General features: G+C 43.7%; 2 protein-coding genes across 3 annotated transcripts in view; one reads left to right on the top strand and one right to left on the bottom strand.

Moving 5' to 3' along the window:
• The window catches only part of LOC135377531 (transcription factor collier-like), a 97,743-nt gene extending 94,785 nt beyond the window's left edge, over positions 1-2,958 (bottom strand). The window contains exon 1 of the mRNA XM_064610023.1: positions 2,678-2,958. Coding sequence (XP_064466093.1) covers positions 2,678-2,733 — 56 coding nt within the window. The 5' untranslated portion in view covers positions 2,734-2,958. The remainder of the gene's footprint in view (positions 1-2,677) is intronic.
• Positions 1-19,006, top strand: part of LOC135377530 (ATP-dependent RNA helicase abstrakt-like) — a 289,645-nt gene that overhangs the window by 151,779 nt on the left and 118,860 nt on the right. The window contains exons 3-4 of one of the 2 annotated variants that reach the window (XM_064610019.1): positions 13,317-13,401; positions 15,844-15,911. The exons of the other annotated variant lie outside the window; for it this stretch is intronic. Coding sequence (XP_064466089.1) covers positions 13,317-13,401; positions 15,844-15,911 — 153 coding nt within the window. The remainder of the gene's footprint in view (positions 1-13,316; positions 13,402-15,843; positions 15,912-19,006) is intronic. 2 annotated transcript variants of the gene reach the window in all.

Below are 19,006 nucleotides of genomic sequence, written 5' to 3'. Positions count from 1 at the left end.
AAGATGGAAATTAGCACACCTCTGTCTAGGTGAAATGGGGGACGTATTCGATTCTATAAAATCTTATTTAAATATTTTATAGAGTATAACATATAAATATATGGAACTTATAACATATAAAATGTTTTTCTACAGGTATAGCGATGACTATTATTAAAGTTTGAATAATACAATAAAATTCAAAGGGAAATATAATACTTGAAGCAATCGAGGCTGCAAGGGAAAACACATAAACTGACAAACGATAATTACACTCTAACGATTTTTACAGTAGTGTATGTCAATACATTGGCAACGGATATCGAAATATATTGCGAAAGCGATATGATTCATTCTTCAGTCATAGTTATTCTTCTCCACAAGCGAAAAGGAAGCAGCCAGTATACCAGTACACAAAGCATTAGCATGCCCTGTCGGACAGCGCGCAGTTTCCCACATGTCCACACAATTCCCTGTGACGTCGGCCCTAGAGGCACGACTCGCATGCCATCATATCGGCATCACCACCACCGTTGATCCCCACAGGTCGCTTGCTTACAGTGAAGAAGCGCAGTCCCGAAACATTTGGTATGTGGTAAACGTGTCACGTGCTTACGATTACCAATGGGAATGACCGTAACTCTCGCTCCTCTCGCGTCAGAGCTTCACGCGCCCGTGTGTTTGAGAGTTTATATCTCGCCAAGTATAACAAGAAAAAAAAAGAAAAAAAAAGAAGGAAGATAATAATAACAAGCAACTCCAACAAAAAGAATGCTGCAGCGACAGTCAGAATGGCGTTTTCGACAGCACCTCCCCCCCCCCCCTTGTTTTTCTTTCTTTCTTTTTTTTTTTCTTGTCTGCAGATGAGTGGGTGCGAAGCAGCTCAACTTAGCGAAAAGCTTCTGTGTGACAGCATCGTAGTCAATCAATCTGGTACTACACGTGTCTGTTTCTGAGCCAAACCGTGGAGGTTCAACGCACATGTATGCAACCTCCAAAAGAAATGTGAATGTGATGTGCAATGTGCCTCTGGTAAGACTAGAGTTCGGAACTCTTAGCCGTTTTTATATCCCAGGATTTCGGGATCTCTACACGTGGACCCCGTGACAGGATAGGGATGTCGTATAGGGCTGTATCCATTTGCGCATCCACGCTATATTACGAATAGCAAACAGTGCGCGTTTCCTCCTATTGACGCGGTCTGCTCTTCTCTCTTTTTGTTGCTCCTTAGTAACTATTGTGTTCTGTTCCGAAGTAGCCGGCTCTAGTCTGAAAAGGCTCTCTCCATTTTTTTCATTTCACTTTTAAAACAACGTATTGATGAAGATCAAAAGGACAAGAAAAGAGGGAGGAAGATGTTCAACATTCTGCCAATATTCCGTGCAGTCCCACAGACCAGAAGACTGCTTGTGATTTCGTAGGATATTTAATGCTGCTTAATCGCTGTTCTCGGTTATGAGTTGTGTGGTGTCAGCTGCTAACGTGCTTGTCATGTGTCCTGGATGTTGAAGTTGGTTCAGTTTCGGATTGCAGTGGACATTTTTCGCGCAAGTGACAAAGGTTGGTAAGATACCGTTCTTTCATTTCACACGTGCCAACAATTATTCGTTGTCAGGAAAGCCGACATTTACTATCCTGATATCCCGGGATTTGGCCTCGATAAATCCTGGGATTTCGAGACGTGAAAATATGCCGGGATCTTGCGATCCCGGGATCCGAACCCTAGGTAAGACAATTGAAAAGTACATTGCAGCTTACAATTCTGCGGTAACAAAGGACGACATCGTCATAATACAGTTGATCCCGGGGCTGTGGAAACGAGCAGGCAGGCCATGCAGCTCGAATTGCCCACCATAAAAGACTTACTCATAAAATTTGCTTCACGAAATCTGATGCAAACTATTTGCATACCTTATTACGAAATCGGCTATTTAAGAACATGTGGCTATATGACGACATGCAACAATCGTTCCTCGCACGAATCGACCCCAACAGCACCTGGCCGTTGCCTGCGACTCGATATGCCGTTAACAGCAGCATTCCTGCATATGATAAGTGTCGTTGTCTCGTCGAATTGTTCAACACGTGGAGCCCTGGAGGACACGGAGCACGCACTGGTCACCTGCCGACGCTTTGACTCTGTCGGCAAACATTGAACAACCCCCCTTGATAAACTAGACCATCGACTCCTCAGCGTTGAGAAGGTACTGAGGAGTTTGCCAGAGCAGCACAGACAACCCGTGTGCCCTGGTGAGCTACCCCAAGAGCATACGGACTGAAGTAATATTTTAAGACACTCAGTACTGTCACAGCTGATCGCACCCAGCGCCACCTAAGTTTTCATTTTTTGTCTTTCTACAATTATCTATTTATTGGAAAGTGAAAATAAAGATGAAACTCACGGTGTAAAAAATGGAGGTGTGTGATATTCTCAAAATATCGAATATGAATATCTGAACAGAAATATCTGGTATTATTCGGCAATTTCGAATAATACATCGCAAATAAAAAGCGCTGCTAACCGATTGACAAGTTTCGCTATGACAAATATTTGTGTAAGAAAAGACATTTGCAACCTCACAAATATATCAGTCACATGTTTTATAACGCGCACCATGCCATACATATCGTAATGGCAAAGCACGCTATGAAACAACACACTTACAGACAATACCGGAATAGAACAAGATTTCCATACCTGAAGACATACGGCATAGTCTGGTGGAGGTGCATCATGCCTGGGTACGTTCTCATGGCCAACAGCGCAGAGCTATGAAGGTCGGAGCTAGTGGACTTCCGACTAAGGTCCTCTCGTGCATGGGGAACCCTCGGGGGCAGCGGTGACCGCCAACTGGACGTCGTCTCCGCTGCTGCCGCCGCTGCTTCGCGAAGCCCTCGGGGCTGGGGTTCCGGCCCCAAACGAGCTTAGCACAATAGCCGACCTTGTGGGCCCACTCTTTCCCGCATTGTCTGCGTCTGCCACTCTCTGGAAGCAAAGGCGGTGACAGTTTATAGCTATTCCATTATGGATGTCATCTAGGCAGTTGGCACTCGCATAGTTGCAGATGAGCTGCAGTAATTAGACTCATTCGTTCTGAGAATATCAACAAGGAAACTGTGGTGTCTCCAGACGACGACTCTGACATGCAGACTGAACCTCCGCCTTAGTCTGCAAGTCGCGTTATGTGCGTGACTAATGACGGTGAAACGTATTGAGGAATTATTCTCAACTATTTCAGACTTTGGGTTTGGGCATGGTAGACTTTGGTGATTCGAATCGAAAGCGGGCGCGACAGCAACAAAACACAAATATACAATGGCGAATGCAGTTGAGCATTGCAGAGTAATCATTGCAATCATTGTGCAGCTTCCAATAAGCTTAGCACGCTAGGACCGTGTATTTGAACGAAGCTATATCTGAACGAATCGATTTTTCCGGACCGGCAACCCTGCTGAACAACGCATACTGATCTATGTCTGCACGGAATCTGCGCGGCACACAAAAATATACGAACCGCAGAAAGGCACAAAAATGCATCGCAGCTGCTAACGTACACAATTTACTAAACGTAATTAAAATGGTAATAATAGTAACATTGTGTCAAATTTCTCAAAGGCAACATTGCATGTGCATAGTGCTGCACGCATTCAATTCAAGCACGTGTCCGTTATGTCGTTTTGAAAGGAGCGTGACAGGTGGAAACCTCTCCCTGACATTGCGACAGTTTGCTTGAGAGGAGAAATGAGGCTGTTAATCTACTCATATTACATGCCTACCGCATGATGAACTCTGATCGACACGCGAAACTCGCCATCTGGAATCTGTGTTTGCTATCACTCATGTTTAATAATTATTAAATACTTTAGTTTACTATAAACGCTAAACATTACCATTACTATGATTAATTTGGGTCCTCGGTGGCGTCTTATTGTTCCATTGGCCTTATTCCGGAAGCTGAGAAAAACACGCAACGAATTCGGTTCAGAATGCAGGATGACGTACTTCCGGATTATTGGAAATGCAGCTTTTCCCACTTTTCCAATGGGATATATAATGTTATATGATACTAGAAAAGTGGAGCAGTGTCCTTTTCACTTCTACGTAATATGTGCTAGGGATCTTCGATAGTTTGTCAAGGCAAGCTTTAAACTAAATAAACGAATGAACGAAATAATCTGCTTCATCACACAGGCTTCAAACAATCCAACGACTGTTCACACACGCCACACTATCTCCAAGACACAAATTGGGACACAAATCTATGGTGGACACAAGATGGTGGTGGTGACGAAAACTGGCTTACCGTCTGGACAAAATGAACTTCACCGCATAGCACGCTCCTAGCCAACCATCATCTCGAATGATATCGTTATCTTGTCTTTTTTGTAGGAAACGGGAGGTGTACGCCTTTTTTGTGACACTTATGCTGTTCATAATTGTCACATAAAAGGCGTACGCCTCCCGTTTTCAACAAAATCAGGGAAGATAACGATATCATTCGAGATGATGGTTGGCTACGAGCGTGCTATGCGGTGAAGTTCATTTTTAAGAGCATAGATGCGAAATGTTGTCGTTTCAACACGGTACGCGTTAAATGAGCGGGATACCAAGTATTGGACTTCTGTGAGACGCATTGCTTTAAGCACAATAACCTATTCCTAGCGCTATTCCCACGCACGAAGACGAAGAAACTCAGGCATGTCTTCACAACGACTACCGCACATGACAGATGAAGCAACTCATTTGCGGCAGCGGTTACCGTTTAGCACCAAACTGGCAATGACTCGCGGACGATGGTTTATGGCCCCTGCTTTTGTCAGAGGTCGTTAGCGCGATTCGTGGATACTTGTGACTGCCTGGTTGCAGCCCTTCGACAGGGGACAATCATTTTAAAGGAAGACCGCACACTATATAGTGACCGCAGGTTTTATCGTTGTTGAATTTATTGCATTTGGACTTGAACTTGCACGCTGATACAATGACGCACTTGTGCGGTTGAGTCAAATGTTTTGTGAACGTTTCATATCCATTACGTTAAAGATCACATTTCAACCAATAATTTCACAAAATCTTAGCACCGCCGAGCGGGTTAAGGCTCGTTGGTGGTAGCCAAGGTGGTGCCTGAAGGTGGTGCCTGGTGGTGAAGCCTGGGAGGTAGTGGGTGCTGTGCTGTCTGAGCTTTTTCCTGGGTTTTCCAAAGACTTTCCACACGAATGTCGGCACAGGTCCCCCTGAAGTCTGCCCAGGACGCATACTAACCCCCCTGTCCCCCACTTCTACCTGCTGTCGTCTCTCCATCTATCCACATCTGTACGCCGCTCATAGCCACGGTTGCTTCGCGGCGCTAACACGGAATTTAAAAAAAAATCTTAGCACCACACTCATGAGTGCATCCTGTCTTTTCTTCCGGAGAGCTTGTTTGTCAAAGAAGGTGTTCAATGGGAGAGCACGGCTCACCCGTGTGCCACGTGTGAGATGCGGTGTTCATTTCACAAGGCGAATGCAGTGGCATTTCTTTTAAGCGGTTACGATACTTAAACGCCAACTGGAAGCGGCCCTATTGTCGTAAGAATACAGGACTGACATGAGTGTAACTGCAACAAAAGAAAGGTCTTGCGGATTCACTGAAACTAAGTTATAATACAGACCACGAATTCATAATCTCAGAAGGGATTCGCGTCCAAGCGCAGCATGTTTATCAGTGACAAAGGTTCTTAAAGTTTGCCTCAAGCTTGTTTCATTTCTTTGCACTTTCTCCCCAAAGCTCGTGGTTGTTAAATAAAACCTCATACACACTAACAAAAAAGAGTAAATTGCAGCTTCTAGTCCCCTAGAGTGCAATTACTTCCCTAACCCCGAAATTTACTCCCCATAACTGCAAATAATCACTCCACAAATGGTCTCCGGAATGCAGTAGTCTACGTAAATATGCGCTCTTCATGAGGTGAGGTGAGGTGGGGTAGGCACTCTTAACCTATTAAGGTTATCAAATAACATTAATTGAGCAATTTTCTACCCACACAGAGGAAAAAATAGAGGTTCTTTCTCGCGAAATATAGTGCCCTAGGCAATGTGCCCTATGTGTGGCAAAACTTTGTCACTCGACATATCGCGGGTGACTGTCTAATTTAAAGTATTTTCATTCATGCACGTGAATTATGTACCTGGGATTCTTAGGATAGAGCGTGAAATGCAGACCCCTACTCTGTGACATTCATTTACTCCCGTGCATTTACTCCCTAGAGGGACGAATTTTTGTGGCAATGCATTTAGTCTCCAAAAGGACTAAAAGTACTCCCGTTTTTTTTCTTAGAGTGATAGTGGTTCCGCGACGGATACACGTCGGTTACAGCGTTCTGCTGGTTTGCATTCCAGCTATCGTATCGCATTATTTCAAAATGAAAAGAAAATACTGTTGTCAAGCTTGTTCGGGTGTACCCGACGCCTGGTGTCCGTGGCAGACGACGTTTGACCTGAAGCTTTGTCGGCAACCTTTTTGGACCACGCGAATATTAGTTATACGTCACTTTGCGTAACAATTGTTGTTTTTCTTTTTTTATTTCCTTCTTCTTCTTCTTTTTTTTTCTTTTTTTTCTCCACTCTCGCCTTTTCGCTGTTTCACCTGCCAAAGTTGCAGTGGCGAAGGCATGTCTACGGTCCGAAGTCTGTTCACTGTCTACGCGGGTTGAAGACTTGCATTGACTGGCGGTGCACGAAGCAAATAATAAAATCATAATACGTACGAATAAACAAAGAGCCGTAATGAATAAACATGAACGGTGTGGGCCTCCTATCACACTGTTTAATGTGTATGCTATTTTTCCAAGAAAAGAAACCTAAATACACAAGAAGGGGAACCACCAGCCTCCAGGCAAGCTTAGAAGTCATGCGGATTAAAAGGGGATAGAAGAGGAGTCGTTTGGATTCGGCCCCGCAAGAAGGACATCGCCTTCATTAGGCTGCCTCGGTCCCAAGGACGAACTGACCACAAAGAGCGGTTACGGTGTGCACACTTTAACTTCACTTTGGAGACGGCTCTTTTGAAGTAAACTGTAAGTGCGCTGATGGGCGCCTTGTGCGGGAGTAGAGTTTATTCACTCACGTCACCTCTAGAGGACGCTAGCTTCGAAAAGGCGAAATCGTCGCCATTGCGTAGGTCCGGCGGAGTTTGGTTTTGGTTTTCGTTTGCTGCAATGTGCTATTAGAAGCTTACTGACATTGAAAATATGAAAATTGCAGGGGTATTGTACAAACAATGTCCACATCTTTATATATCCCCTCTGTCCCTTTTTTATATGTATTCAACTCAACTCAACTCAACTCAACTCAATGTCCACACAGTACAAAAACTTAGAAACGGCAAATGAACGGTGAATGCGATGTTGACGAAAGCCAGGTCGGTTAGCACCGTCGGACCTACGTCATGGCGGCCAATCCGCTAGCGACTGTAGCGCTCCCTAGCGAGTGACGTCATGTGAATAAACCCTTATAGTTGCCTCCCGTTGTCGCGAATAGTAAATAGAATATAGAATGATATGGTTAATGGAATGGTACATACCATGCTTCAGAATATTATTACTGTCGTTGTGATGAAGATATCAACACCGTACGCAATTTGTTTCTGCTCAAACTTTGGAACGCTAGATCCATACCGTGTCCTATAACGGTTCATGTAGACATGTATAATAACTCTTAGCGTGTCTGGCTACTAATGCACAAGGTTGCGGGTTGGAGTTAGAGCCGAGGACGTCAGCAACTCGGCGAACGGGCACAGGTTGCTTAGACGCCTCGTCTTCCAACAGACCAGAAGAAGAACAGTCTCGGTTCGAAATATCGGCGGCTCTCGTCCTGACGCACTTCTCTTAATATTTCCCTACTTGTTCGCTAGATTTTCTACCCTTCTACGTCTTCGAAGAGGTACGGTAAATACGGTGTACCGTGCGCTCAAATTTCGGTGCACGTTAAATAACCATTGGATGGGCGAAATTCATCCACAAACCGACCACCTTGGCGTCGCCCATGACCAAAGTTGTCATGAATTGTCATAAAGCCATGAATTATAATTATTACTATCATGTGCACTGTAAACGGATAATTCCTGGACGAAAATATGCAATGCGTTTCACACGCAAAAAAATGAACACCATTGCAGGTTTGATAAGTAATATCGTTTAACCTTTTCCTGAGCCACTATCAATCTAGCCATGAAGGATGCTAAATTATGCGTCAAAAATATTTTGATTGAACAACCGCAGAGCAGAAGAAAGGAGTGGAAAGAGTGGGCTTCACCGCAAGAGTGAAGCTTAATCAAGAACTCTATTGGGAGCTCGATCTTTCAAAATAAGAGAAGAAACCACGAAGGTAAATGAGTTTGGGCTCTTTTCATTTCCCTTTCCATAAAGAGCAGAACTAAAAACCGCCAATTACTTCCACAACATTAACTACTTCCCCTTTCTTCTACGCCACAAAACTTGGGATAGTTTAATTATTGGTTCTTAAAAAAAGGGGGAGTACATTAATGCGAGGAAACTCCCAAAGGCACGCCAGGACCGTAATCGTGAAAAAGATAATCGAATACTCCTCTTTACTTCTGTGTATCAGTGGGATCCGGCACACGATTCAATTTACGGGCTTGGCACTGACTGGTACTCACGGGCACTGGACGGCTTCTCTTGCTATCACAGTTCAGTTTGTCGTGCTTACCTTATTTCGATACAAAGCACTTCATATTTGTTTTGTTTTAAGTCTCTATTCGCAATACAAAAGAAAATTTTTATACAAAAAAATTGAATGACTGGCACATAGATGAAACTCCCAGGCCGGAAATGTGGGAGCAACAGCAGACAGTTAAGCTGGTGTACAACGTGTGTGCAACAATCTTCGCCCTTCTCCAACGCCTATACGCTTTGACAACAGCTTGAACCGCTCTGACAAAAATACATATCTGTTGCTTCATTGTATCACAAAATGACACCGGTCAAAAGTTTCTGAACTACACCCGTTTCTGTGCACAGCATGGAAGAAACCCCTTCGTTGAAAACATGTGCTCGGGGGACGCGCTGCTAAGTTGGTCCGCTTCCCGTATTTTCGCTCACAGTTATGTCTTCTTCGTGGTACTGTACTTTGTGTGGCTCAGTCATGAAGCGAAATGAATAGCAACCCTGTCGTTGTACGTGTACAGGGTGTTTCAGTTAAATCCCCGGGCTAAATAATTCGCGAACGGGTGCACCAATCCACGAGCTTTCTTTTTTACAAGTATCTGTCCGATACCACCTACAAGCTGCACACCGTGTGAACGAATTGGAGCCGCTCATTATTTAAATAAAAATTAAAATGAGTTTCGTAAAAAAACGTAACTTCTAAAGCAGGGCGCTGTCGGCATTAAAATGGGTACTACCCCTTTTGGGACCTTCAATGGACACCTTTTACAGAAAAATCTGCCACCGAAGCGGGTCATTTGTTGCAGTAATTAATTGGTTTCGGTTTACGTATTTTTTTCGCGGCTGGTCGCGGCGAAGCGCAAAAGGGCGTATTTCATTGGCGTAATTCATTGGTGTAATTCATTGGTGTAAGGACGTAATTCATTGATGGATAAGGGAGTGAAAGAGCGTCCTTTTGTGCTTCGCAGCGACAAGCCCCGACAAAAATACGTAAACCGAAACCAATTAATTACTGCAACATATGACCCGCTTCGGTGGCAGATTTTTCTCTAAAAGGTGTCCACTGAAGGTCCCAAAAGGGGTAGCACCCATTTTAATGTCGACAGCGCCCTGCTTTAGAAGTTACGCTTTTTTACTTAACTCATTTGCATTTTTATCTTAATAATGAGCGCCTCCCACTAATTCACACGGTGTGCAGCTTGTAGGTGGTATCGGATAGATACTTGTAAAAAAGAAAGCTCGTGGATTGGTGCACCCGTTCGCATATTATTTAGCCCGGGGATTTAACTGAAACACCCGGTATAGGCGGTTTCACATAACGGTAACCAAAAAGCATGATAAACACAACTGCCTGAAGTCTTAAACCGGAGATTTGTTCATGTTGTCAAAGAAGAAAAAAAAAAACGAATTACTGTTACTCGTCGCCATGAAAAAAAAGAAAAAAAAAGTACACACGTTACTCGTTACTTAAACATAAAAGGAATGAATTTTCTGAGTACTTGCGTACGTCACCGTTATATTCCACGGAGTCAAAGTGTAACATCAACATTTGCTTAATTTTTTTCTATCCATTCACGACGAAGTGCAGCAACAACTGATGTTCGAAATTAAGATCACTTATCTTGGCGCGTTTGAAAACGTCCTCGGGAAAGCTGAATAGACGGATCACCGACGCGCTTGAAGGAACAGCCGTATTTTCCCGTAGGAAGAGTTCATGGACACGAGGGAAGCCGGCTTTCATCCGTGAGACTACATATATTCTGTAAGCAGGAACTGTGTCGGCTCTTTTTCCATACTGGAAGTGCCTGAGCATGACCACGATGAAGAACGACACGAAACACAAACGACTCATCGACAGTTTGGGTCGTCTGTGTTATGTCGTTTTTCCGCGTGGCCAACCATTATTTCATGCTGAGTTTCTTTTTTTCTTTTTTTTTGATTTTCAGTGTGGAGTTTCTCCACCAGCTATAGTTTGCATCGCATGCATATTATCAGCTCTTTTTCTTCGGTACACGACGCGGCTTGAGCAGCAGACCGACCTTGGTCCTGCTGAGTGCTGACCAAAGTGAATATAACTCACGGTTCCCAAATCCCAAGGTTCTCTCTCAAGAATGGACTACTTTGGCATCGCTACGATGGTAGGGACTACAATACTGTGCATATAAGGAATTACAAAAGAAAAGAGGAACGAGAATACGTTGAGGGAAAGCGTTACCAATTTTAACGGAAATACGTTGCTAGTTGCACTTTCAGCTCTTGGATTTCCTCAGGGATTTCCTCAACCTTTTAAATGTTGAGTGTTGTGTGAGATGCAGATGCCGTTTCCCGATCCTCGGATACGTATCATATCACAAAAATGCGTTTTAACATCGCTTTAGGAGACATTCAGCATCACGAAAAAAAAGTTGTTTGAAGCTTAAAACGTAGCACGGAGATGCAGAGAGGGCTATTGCTATACTCATTTGTTCGATTACATCAAATAGAACACATAAATAATATGCAGCAATGCAATTATGAGAAATGTGTAATGGATTAATACGTTAGACAAAGAAGCTCTGTGGAGCAAATCGGGCCCGGTACTCAACAAGAAAATGACTTTTGGGTCAACTGAGTTCCACAATTTATCAGTGATTGTGTGTTGAAGGCCAATGTTCGCTTAAATCATTTGTGGCCACGAAAAACATCGATTTTGGAAGTGCACTTATATGTAGCTGCATATTGCTAAACCTAATACTTGAAGGCCTATAACAAATATCACACGAAGAGTTAATATTATATTTATTATCTAATATTATGCTTATATACATTTGGTATGTTAAAACTTGTTCACATTTATTGTGTTATTCTTATAACTAAACGGCGACAAATATCTCGTCCAGATACATACTTTGGAGCATTTTCTTTGGATCCATATTTTCGCTCTTATCATCATGCTGTGATGCCATTCGTGCGGTGCCACAAGGACAGTTTTAATTGCATTTGTTTTAATGCCATTTTCTGCTTACTGAGTTCGCCACAACTCATTCGCACATGAAATGCCTACCCTCGCCCCCATTGTTAGCAATGGGTAACAATTTTAGTTTTCATAAAATGACTTTCTGCTCTACAACGCAATGTGATTTGGTAAATGTGAGCTTTCTCAAGCATATTTTGACTACAGAAATCCCATGCTGTTAGAAATTTTCAACGACAACAGTAAAAGAACTTGAGATGCCGCCATATTGCTTGTTTTGGATTCGGCATCGGTTGGCAAATACGTGAACTGACCATGTTATTCAAATACATTAGGACTGCATGCTCCACGTGAAGACCCACTTGATATTATTATATTTCAGAATATTACATGCATTTCCGACATATTTCTAGGTTTATTTTTTTTTTTTTTTAAAGTAGCGTAACTTCCCATGGAGAAAAACAACGTCGGCCAAATGGCGGGCCGACGTGTGCTTCCGGCCTAAAAGTCGTTGGGCCCTTGCCAAAAAAGATTGGGCCAAGCTTGGGGATTGACATTAGCCTTACTCGGCCCGTCTGAATACTGCCTACCTTGGGCCGATGTAGTGGACCGACCTAAAGCCATGTGACCAACACAGGGCCAGTGTAGAACCAAGTCTGGGCAGTAGCCGGCCCTTAGTCGGCTAGATTGCGGCCCAGCAATTCACAGCAACGTTTAGCCAACTGTGGACCACTAGTAACAAGGAGCATGGTTATGCAGTACTCTAATCCTATAGAAGTGTGGTACCGTTCAGCTTCTGATGCCATGATATTGCATTCCCTCAGTGTTAATCATAGCGGCATACAAGCGCTACACGAGAATAAGGAAAAAGAAAAAAAGCGCATTGGCTGTCACAAAACTGAGTCACAATTGCTAATCACAGGAAGTAAATTCATCAGCACACGTTAGACGACACCTGTGTACTGTGAGCTAGATACGGCACGCGCCAGAGTGTAGGACTGCAGGTAATTTCTACCACCTGGGGTTCTTTAGGGTTGAATTCGGAGAACTACAAAGACATCGTGTCTTTACTTTCTTTTTGTTTCGAGTAGCAGCTGCGTTGTTTTAGAATTTGTTTGAAGTGCAGGGCCGACATTGGCCCGCCTTGATTATGCCAAACTCTCAATAGCACGCCCGCAACACGTCGCTCAACGTTCTCGGCCCAACATCGTGATTCTTCCTCTCTTTTCTGCCTTGCGCATTCTCCCAATCCCGAATTCCTTCTTACCCAATGCCTCGTCGATTGCAGATTCCCAAACACAATCGCGCCAAAGTGAGATATGTTGCTCGAAGGCAACCATTCGTTCCAGACAAAGAGTCCGATGAAGAAGAAAGTACGAGCTTGGCAAAAGGCTTCGCGCAGGCGGGCTAATGAAACAAAATGTGACGCAGGCCACAAAAGAACAGCAAAGGGCCAAAACTCCCCTAACCAAAAGTTCCCTTCGCTTGTGCTCCGCTGAGCCAATCCCCAAGTTGCCGATTTGCGTGCAGGAAAAGTTTCTCATCTAATGAACGCGTGCAACTCCAACCGATTTGCTAATTTAAGAAAGAAACGTGACACCCCTTAACAGGCCCGCCCTTTTTCCTGCGAGTTGCTTGTTTTTTTTCTGTTCTGTTGTACAACATACTGTTTTTGCTTGAACGTTTTTGTCTTGATTCCCGTAATGTTCCTTCTTTCGTTAAGCTTCCCGAATTATGCACTGGGCGTTCAAAGGAGAAGGGTATCAGCACTTGGACAGCAGGGGTGCATGAACAGAGTGAATTTTCAGGTATGTTGTTGGTACTTTAATACTGGTAAATATCATTATGCTTCCAGCTCGATTATTTCTACACTCTAAAAAAAAAGGAGTAGGAGCAATTGCAGGTCCCAGTTCGCTAGATTGCAAATACTCCCCATTCTAGTCCCCTCATCCCAAAAAGAGTAAAATTGCTCCGTTTCTCCTCGGAGTGTAACACAACTTCACCGCATAACAGGATTAGGGCTCCATGTTACAAACTGATATCATTCGATCAATTGTTTGATTGGTTTGAAACGGCCGCAGGAGAAGTTCATATTTGAACTGTAACCATAATATGCACTCCCTAATGAGTCCCATTTTGGTACATGCCTGCCATAACTATGAAAACAAGGAAGAAGCTGCAACTTCGCCATCTAGTGGCAAACCGTAATCTTTCAAATGCACGGGGGAAAATATAAAGCAGGCCTTGCAGTACGATTCTATTATCAGTCATTCATATTTGTAATGGCAAGTACTTTTATCCAGAACCCTTTCTCCTTGGTTGCCAATTTTTTAAACTGTTCTTGCCTGTACAACGCTATTATATGTTCTACGCATGCAGGCAAAGTATCCCTTGCAAACAGCATCGGCATTGAAGCTCACAATAAGGAATAAGTCAAAGAAATAGAACATCAACTTTGATCTAAATTGTTAACGTCTACATACTGAATTTTCCCAATACATGAATAAGGAGCTTTTCATCATCGCGGAACTCACATAAAATAAAACGTACCACGCATACCATTCAAAACATAATTGCCCTTTGTCTACTAAATTGCATAAAAGTACAGGGTGTTACCCTATAAAAGTCTACCCGTGCCGCCATGCCGTATTCGCCAATTACTCAATGCAGGTGGCACATTGTGCGATCTTTATATAAAGCTCATAAGGACAATTAATCTTGGTAAATTTCAAGGTGATTGAGTGCCGCAGCACGAAGTTATAACTCAAAACGTGCAATTCCCATAGTCAAAACAAACAAGATGGCGGCGTTGAGAAGAGCACTTGACATGCTGCTCCCCACACGACAACGTGTCGCATATCCTGCCAGCCGGATGGAACTGCAGTTTTCATTTCGCTTTCGTGTAACTGTCCTATTTTCCTCAGAACTAAGCAACGTGAGGAACGAAAAATGCCGACGCATACTCAGCAGACGACACCCAAAAGGGATGTCGTCTGCTAACTGAGAGGCGCCATCTTGGCTGTTTTGACTACGGGAACCTCACGTTTTGCGCTATAACTTTGCGTTACGGTGCTCAATCACTTCGATATTTACCATGATGGAATGTCCTTATGAGTTTTATACGTAGGCAACACATTGTACCGCCTGCATTGAGTAGTTGGCGAGCACGGCATGCCGGCGCGGGTAGACTTTTATAGGGTAACACCCTGTAGTTTCTCTCTCCTTCCGCAGGCTAGAAAAGGCACATTCGGACGGCCGTATTCTGTTTCACCATTTCCCGTTTTTCTTACGTCATGTATTGCGATACGCAAAGGATACATGCCAGGAAAAGAAGCACAAAAAAAATGGAGTGCAGAAAATTGCTTAAGCGCTTTTTGCGAAGCGGGAGGTGGCTGTGTAAATCCCCACTGCGTACCTGACCAGTTAGTCCCAGATCCCTGTTTATGGGGTTGAGTGGACTATATATATATGAAACCGGAAACTCCTCACCAGCAAACACATTTCCCGCCGTCTCTAGTAAACACAAACGGCAGCAGCTCCCAGACGAAGAATTCCGGAGAACTCCTGATCCCCCTGATCTACAGCAAAGACTTTAAAGCGGGGAGGGAATAGATTCTCCCCACACTCTGAGAGCAATGCCTATATTTATACAGATGCGTTTTTGTTCCTTTTCTTGCGCGTGGAGGCGTCATAAATTATTAATGGCGGCTTCGATATTGCATGAAACATTGAACGACGTTCAGGAAGGAAGACCCCGGGTCCCCACTTCTCTCGGAGGAAACATACACGAACACGGGCGGCGCTGCAGCCGAAGATAAACTGAGATGAGGCAGGCGAAATCCACTGCTGGGCCTTAGTGGCGCGAGATTTGTGTGTCGTACACAACGCAGGCGTTGTAAACATTTGTCCGTTGTTGCTCACAAACGAGTGAATAGAAGACGGTCGCTAGTAAAGTGACCCTGTGTTGTTCTTTCTTCGGATGTCCTTCGACACTCTGTACGAACTTTTGGTTGCCTGCATCTGTCTTGGAACTAGGCACACATTTGATTTATTGCCGGCTGCTTCGGTGATAGCAATTGCAGGAACGTAGACTGACAAGAAGCAATGTAAAGGCTTCGTGTTGCCACTCTAATTCTTTACGATATGTCTCACAGGTACACAGGTCGTTTGCGAAGTTGAACCATCGGATATAGTAGAATTTTCACTGCTTCGAAACAAGCATCTACTACATGCCACACTCTGTTCCACAGAACGGTCATTATATCTGCAACTGAAGAGGACTGCCTGCGCAGCCGAGACGGGGGACAGAGGAGCTAAGGTAAGACGTTGGGAGAAAGAAGAGAAAAAGAAAGAAAAGGAACAGCAATAATGACGCAACACTTATGGTGAATTCCGCTGACCATTTTCGTGCACCACAGTGGAGTGTGCCAGTGTGGGTTCAGTGTAGAAACGAACGTGACGCACGTTGCGCTTAAGCTACCAGTGTAATATGCACACTCAAGCCAGTGTAAGCTGTGTAAGCTTTTCTGCACTACAACGACCAGTGGAGTTCGCCGTTGGTTGAATTCAAGAGATATTCTTTTTTTTTTTTTTTCATATGCTTCTTTCATATCATTCTTTTTTGGGGCATATCTGCATGAGTTGAGTGAGACAGTGCCGAACTCTATGGCCTTCGTTGCTAATGCGCCAAAGAAACCTTCATCATAATCATCAGTGCCGAACTTAGACTGTCCAAGTTCAGCGCTGCCTCGCTAAACTCGCGTAAATTTCCCTAAATGAGGTCTTTGGAGCGCCGTGAACGAACAATTGATCATCGTATGACTCCAGCGGATCCTGCAGAAACATTATCTGTAAGATGTTTTCAATCAATTTTGTAACCTGCGCTTCTCCCTTTTGTGTGTGCCTACTCGTTTGACGCCACTACAATGCAAGGCAATCGTCGTACTGTAGTTGATAACTAATGCCCACATTTTATTATTATTTTTATAATTTATGCCAGTAGAAGCGCAAATTGTTCCTTATCTTGCAATTTGCTCCAAAATGACGAGAACATTCTAGGTCAAATTAGCGCACCTAAAAAACAAAATCGTGCCAAACGAGTTTAAATGCTGTAGCATTATTGAGCAATCGTTGGAGATTTTGGCGACTCTTTTTCGAGATGCTGTTAAATTTTTATGAAACGCCTTTTAATGTTTTATAAAATTCTTTATTTCCATATTTCCCCCCATTGTTACTGTAGTAGTTACCCAATTTCAGCGTACCACAAACAGACTGGTGCTCACGTGGTGTCCACGTGACGTCACATGACCCTAGAGGGCCACGGACGGACCCGCTTAGCCCCATAAAGCTGTCGCTTTAGTACTTGCTAAATACACATAATGTCTCTAACTGCACAATACGATCCTACGCTTTGCCACGAAATCGCCGCCTTCATGTAAGTGCTACAACAACACGAAGCGATACCAACAATTTGAAATCCGCCAACCACTGTGAATAGGAAGCTGAACGTATTCATACAAGCCACAAGTCTACTACAAGCAACAGGGATCGTAACAGCTACGCCAGGACCAAACAAAGGCGTTGCTTTCGCCCTCGGGCTGCTGTTTGGAGCAGGATGAAATTAGCCATAAAGCTCCGTTCTGTCGATATGAAAGCAGCTCGGGAGTTGGCAAGGCAGCATGCGCCGCACGTGTGTGTCTTCCGCCTTTCCAAGATCACGTCGTCAATAAGTCACGTCACTAGAGGAGCACGGAGCGGGCGATGTAATCTTTGCTGCCTCCACCTGCAGCCCCCCCCCCCTCTCCCCGTTCGGAAAACGCTTTTCCACTTCCATCATTTGGGCTTCTCTCCCAGTTCTATGGCCATCATATCGCGGTGTGTCATATCGCTTTGAGTGAAGCCGTCCTTAACAAATGTGTTGAACTATATCTTGCTCCGTGGGAGTCAGAAACGGGCAGAAATTACGTAATGTAGAGCGATTATTTATTAACACGATCAAAGAATGGTTCCCCCATTGAGGTATTCCACTTCGTGGCGGATCTTTAAAAAAATATTCAAGTAAGAATAGTGTAGAACGCAACTGACGTTAGGCTGTTCTCAGGCTAGACATTTAGGACATTTTTATGTGGCTCACGCTCACCCTCAGTGATTCGGCAGAATATTGGTCGAATGCGCAAAAATAGACAACAGATACCGGTGATACCGGAGATAACGGTGACTGAGGTTTCTTCATTTTTAACGTAGAATTCTTTCTTTAGCTGGGGTTGTGTCAGTTCCAGAACGTACCGTACCGTACATTGTACTGTACTCATCACAAAAAGCAGTTCGAAATATCGGCAGCTTCCGACCTCAGGCGTCTGCTTCGATCTATGGTAGTAGTCCTAGTCACTTATTTTCCTCCGAAATGAAGCAACGACTTTGTTGCTCTCTAGAACACGCGACTGTGGCATGCATTGTTTAGTGACATTGGTAACTCTTTATTCTCCTCTAAATCACTCATCACTGCGCAGAATGTCATTTTGGTTAGCATTGCAGTGTTCTTCTTCATCTTCGGCCTAGGGCTTTCCAGTTACTGGTAGACGGGAGCACCTGCGCTCTGTTTCTGCTACAGTGAACTCGCAATAACGAAACCGATACATCCTTTCAGATCATTAAATAAGGGTAGAGAACACAACTTTTCTTAACAGCATAGATTCGTGTGACATTCCACTTTCTCAAACAATGCGAAGACATTTTATGGCGCCTGCAGTCAGTTATCGAGACGCACACCACCAGCAGCAAGAAAAAGATCATCTATTTGAAAGGGCCCACCAGCACAAACACAACTAGTACAAAATTATGTGGTACACAAGTGCAATTTTTACACGCCAGGTTGAAAACAACAACAACAACAGCATTACGATTATCTTAAAAATGTTTCATGAAGAACATCAATCTGCGCGTTATGTATAAAGACAATTACTTATAGCATTTCGCCCCATTGCACAATCAGTGTATTTGACAATAGTTAAGAAAAAACAAGCGCTGATACGATATCTTCTAAATAATTGATAAGTGCTTTTCTGAAACAATGAAATAAAAGGCATATCGCCGTATATTTTCGAGCCTCGAATAGACAAGTCGTACAAAACGTTGGCATGTCATCATCGCTGTTTTCAGCACCAGTTTCCCAACGTAACGCACGTATTAAGAAAAGCTGTCTGTATTCATGTCAGATAAACGTAACAGTGTGGAAAACCTTAGTGTGTAATTACACATGGGATAAACTAGATGATGATGATGATGATGATGATGGTGATGGTAGAAGAAAAATATGGAGATGAGAGCCCACTCACAAACTAGAATGTCGACGGCGACTGCAATCTGCTTCGCTGAAAGGCAAACGTGCCGTGCCGGCAAAGCACGCTTTACAGA

The sequence above is a fragment of the Ornithodoros turicata genome, chromosome 1 (genome assembly GCF_037126465.1).
Source record: "Ornithodoros turicata isolate Travis chromosome 1, ASM3712646v1, whole genome shotgun sequence".
NCBI classification, from domain to species: Eukaryota; Metazoa; Arthropoda; class Arachnida; order Ixodida; family Argasidae; genus Ornithodoros; species Ornithodoros turicata.
This window is presented reverse-complemented; position numbering and strand designations above follow the sequence as displayed.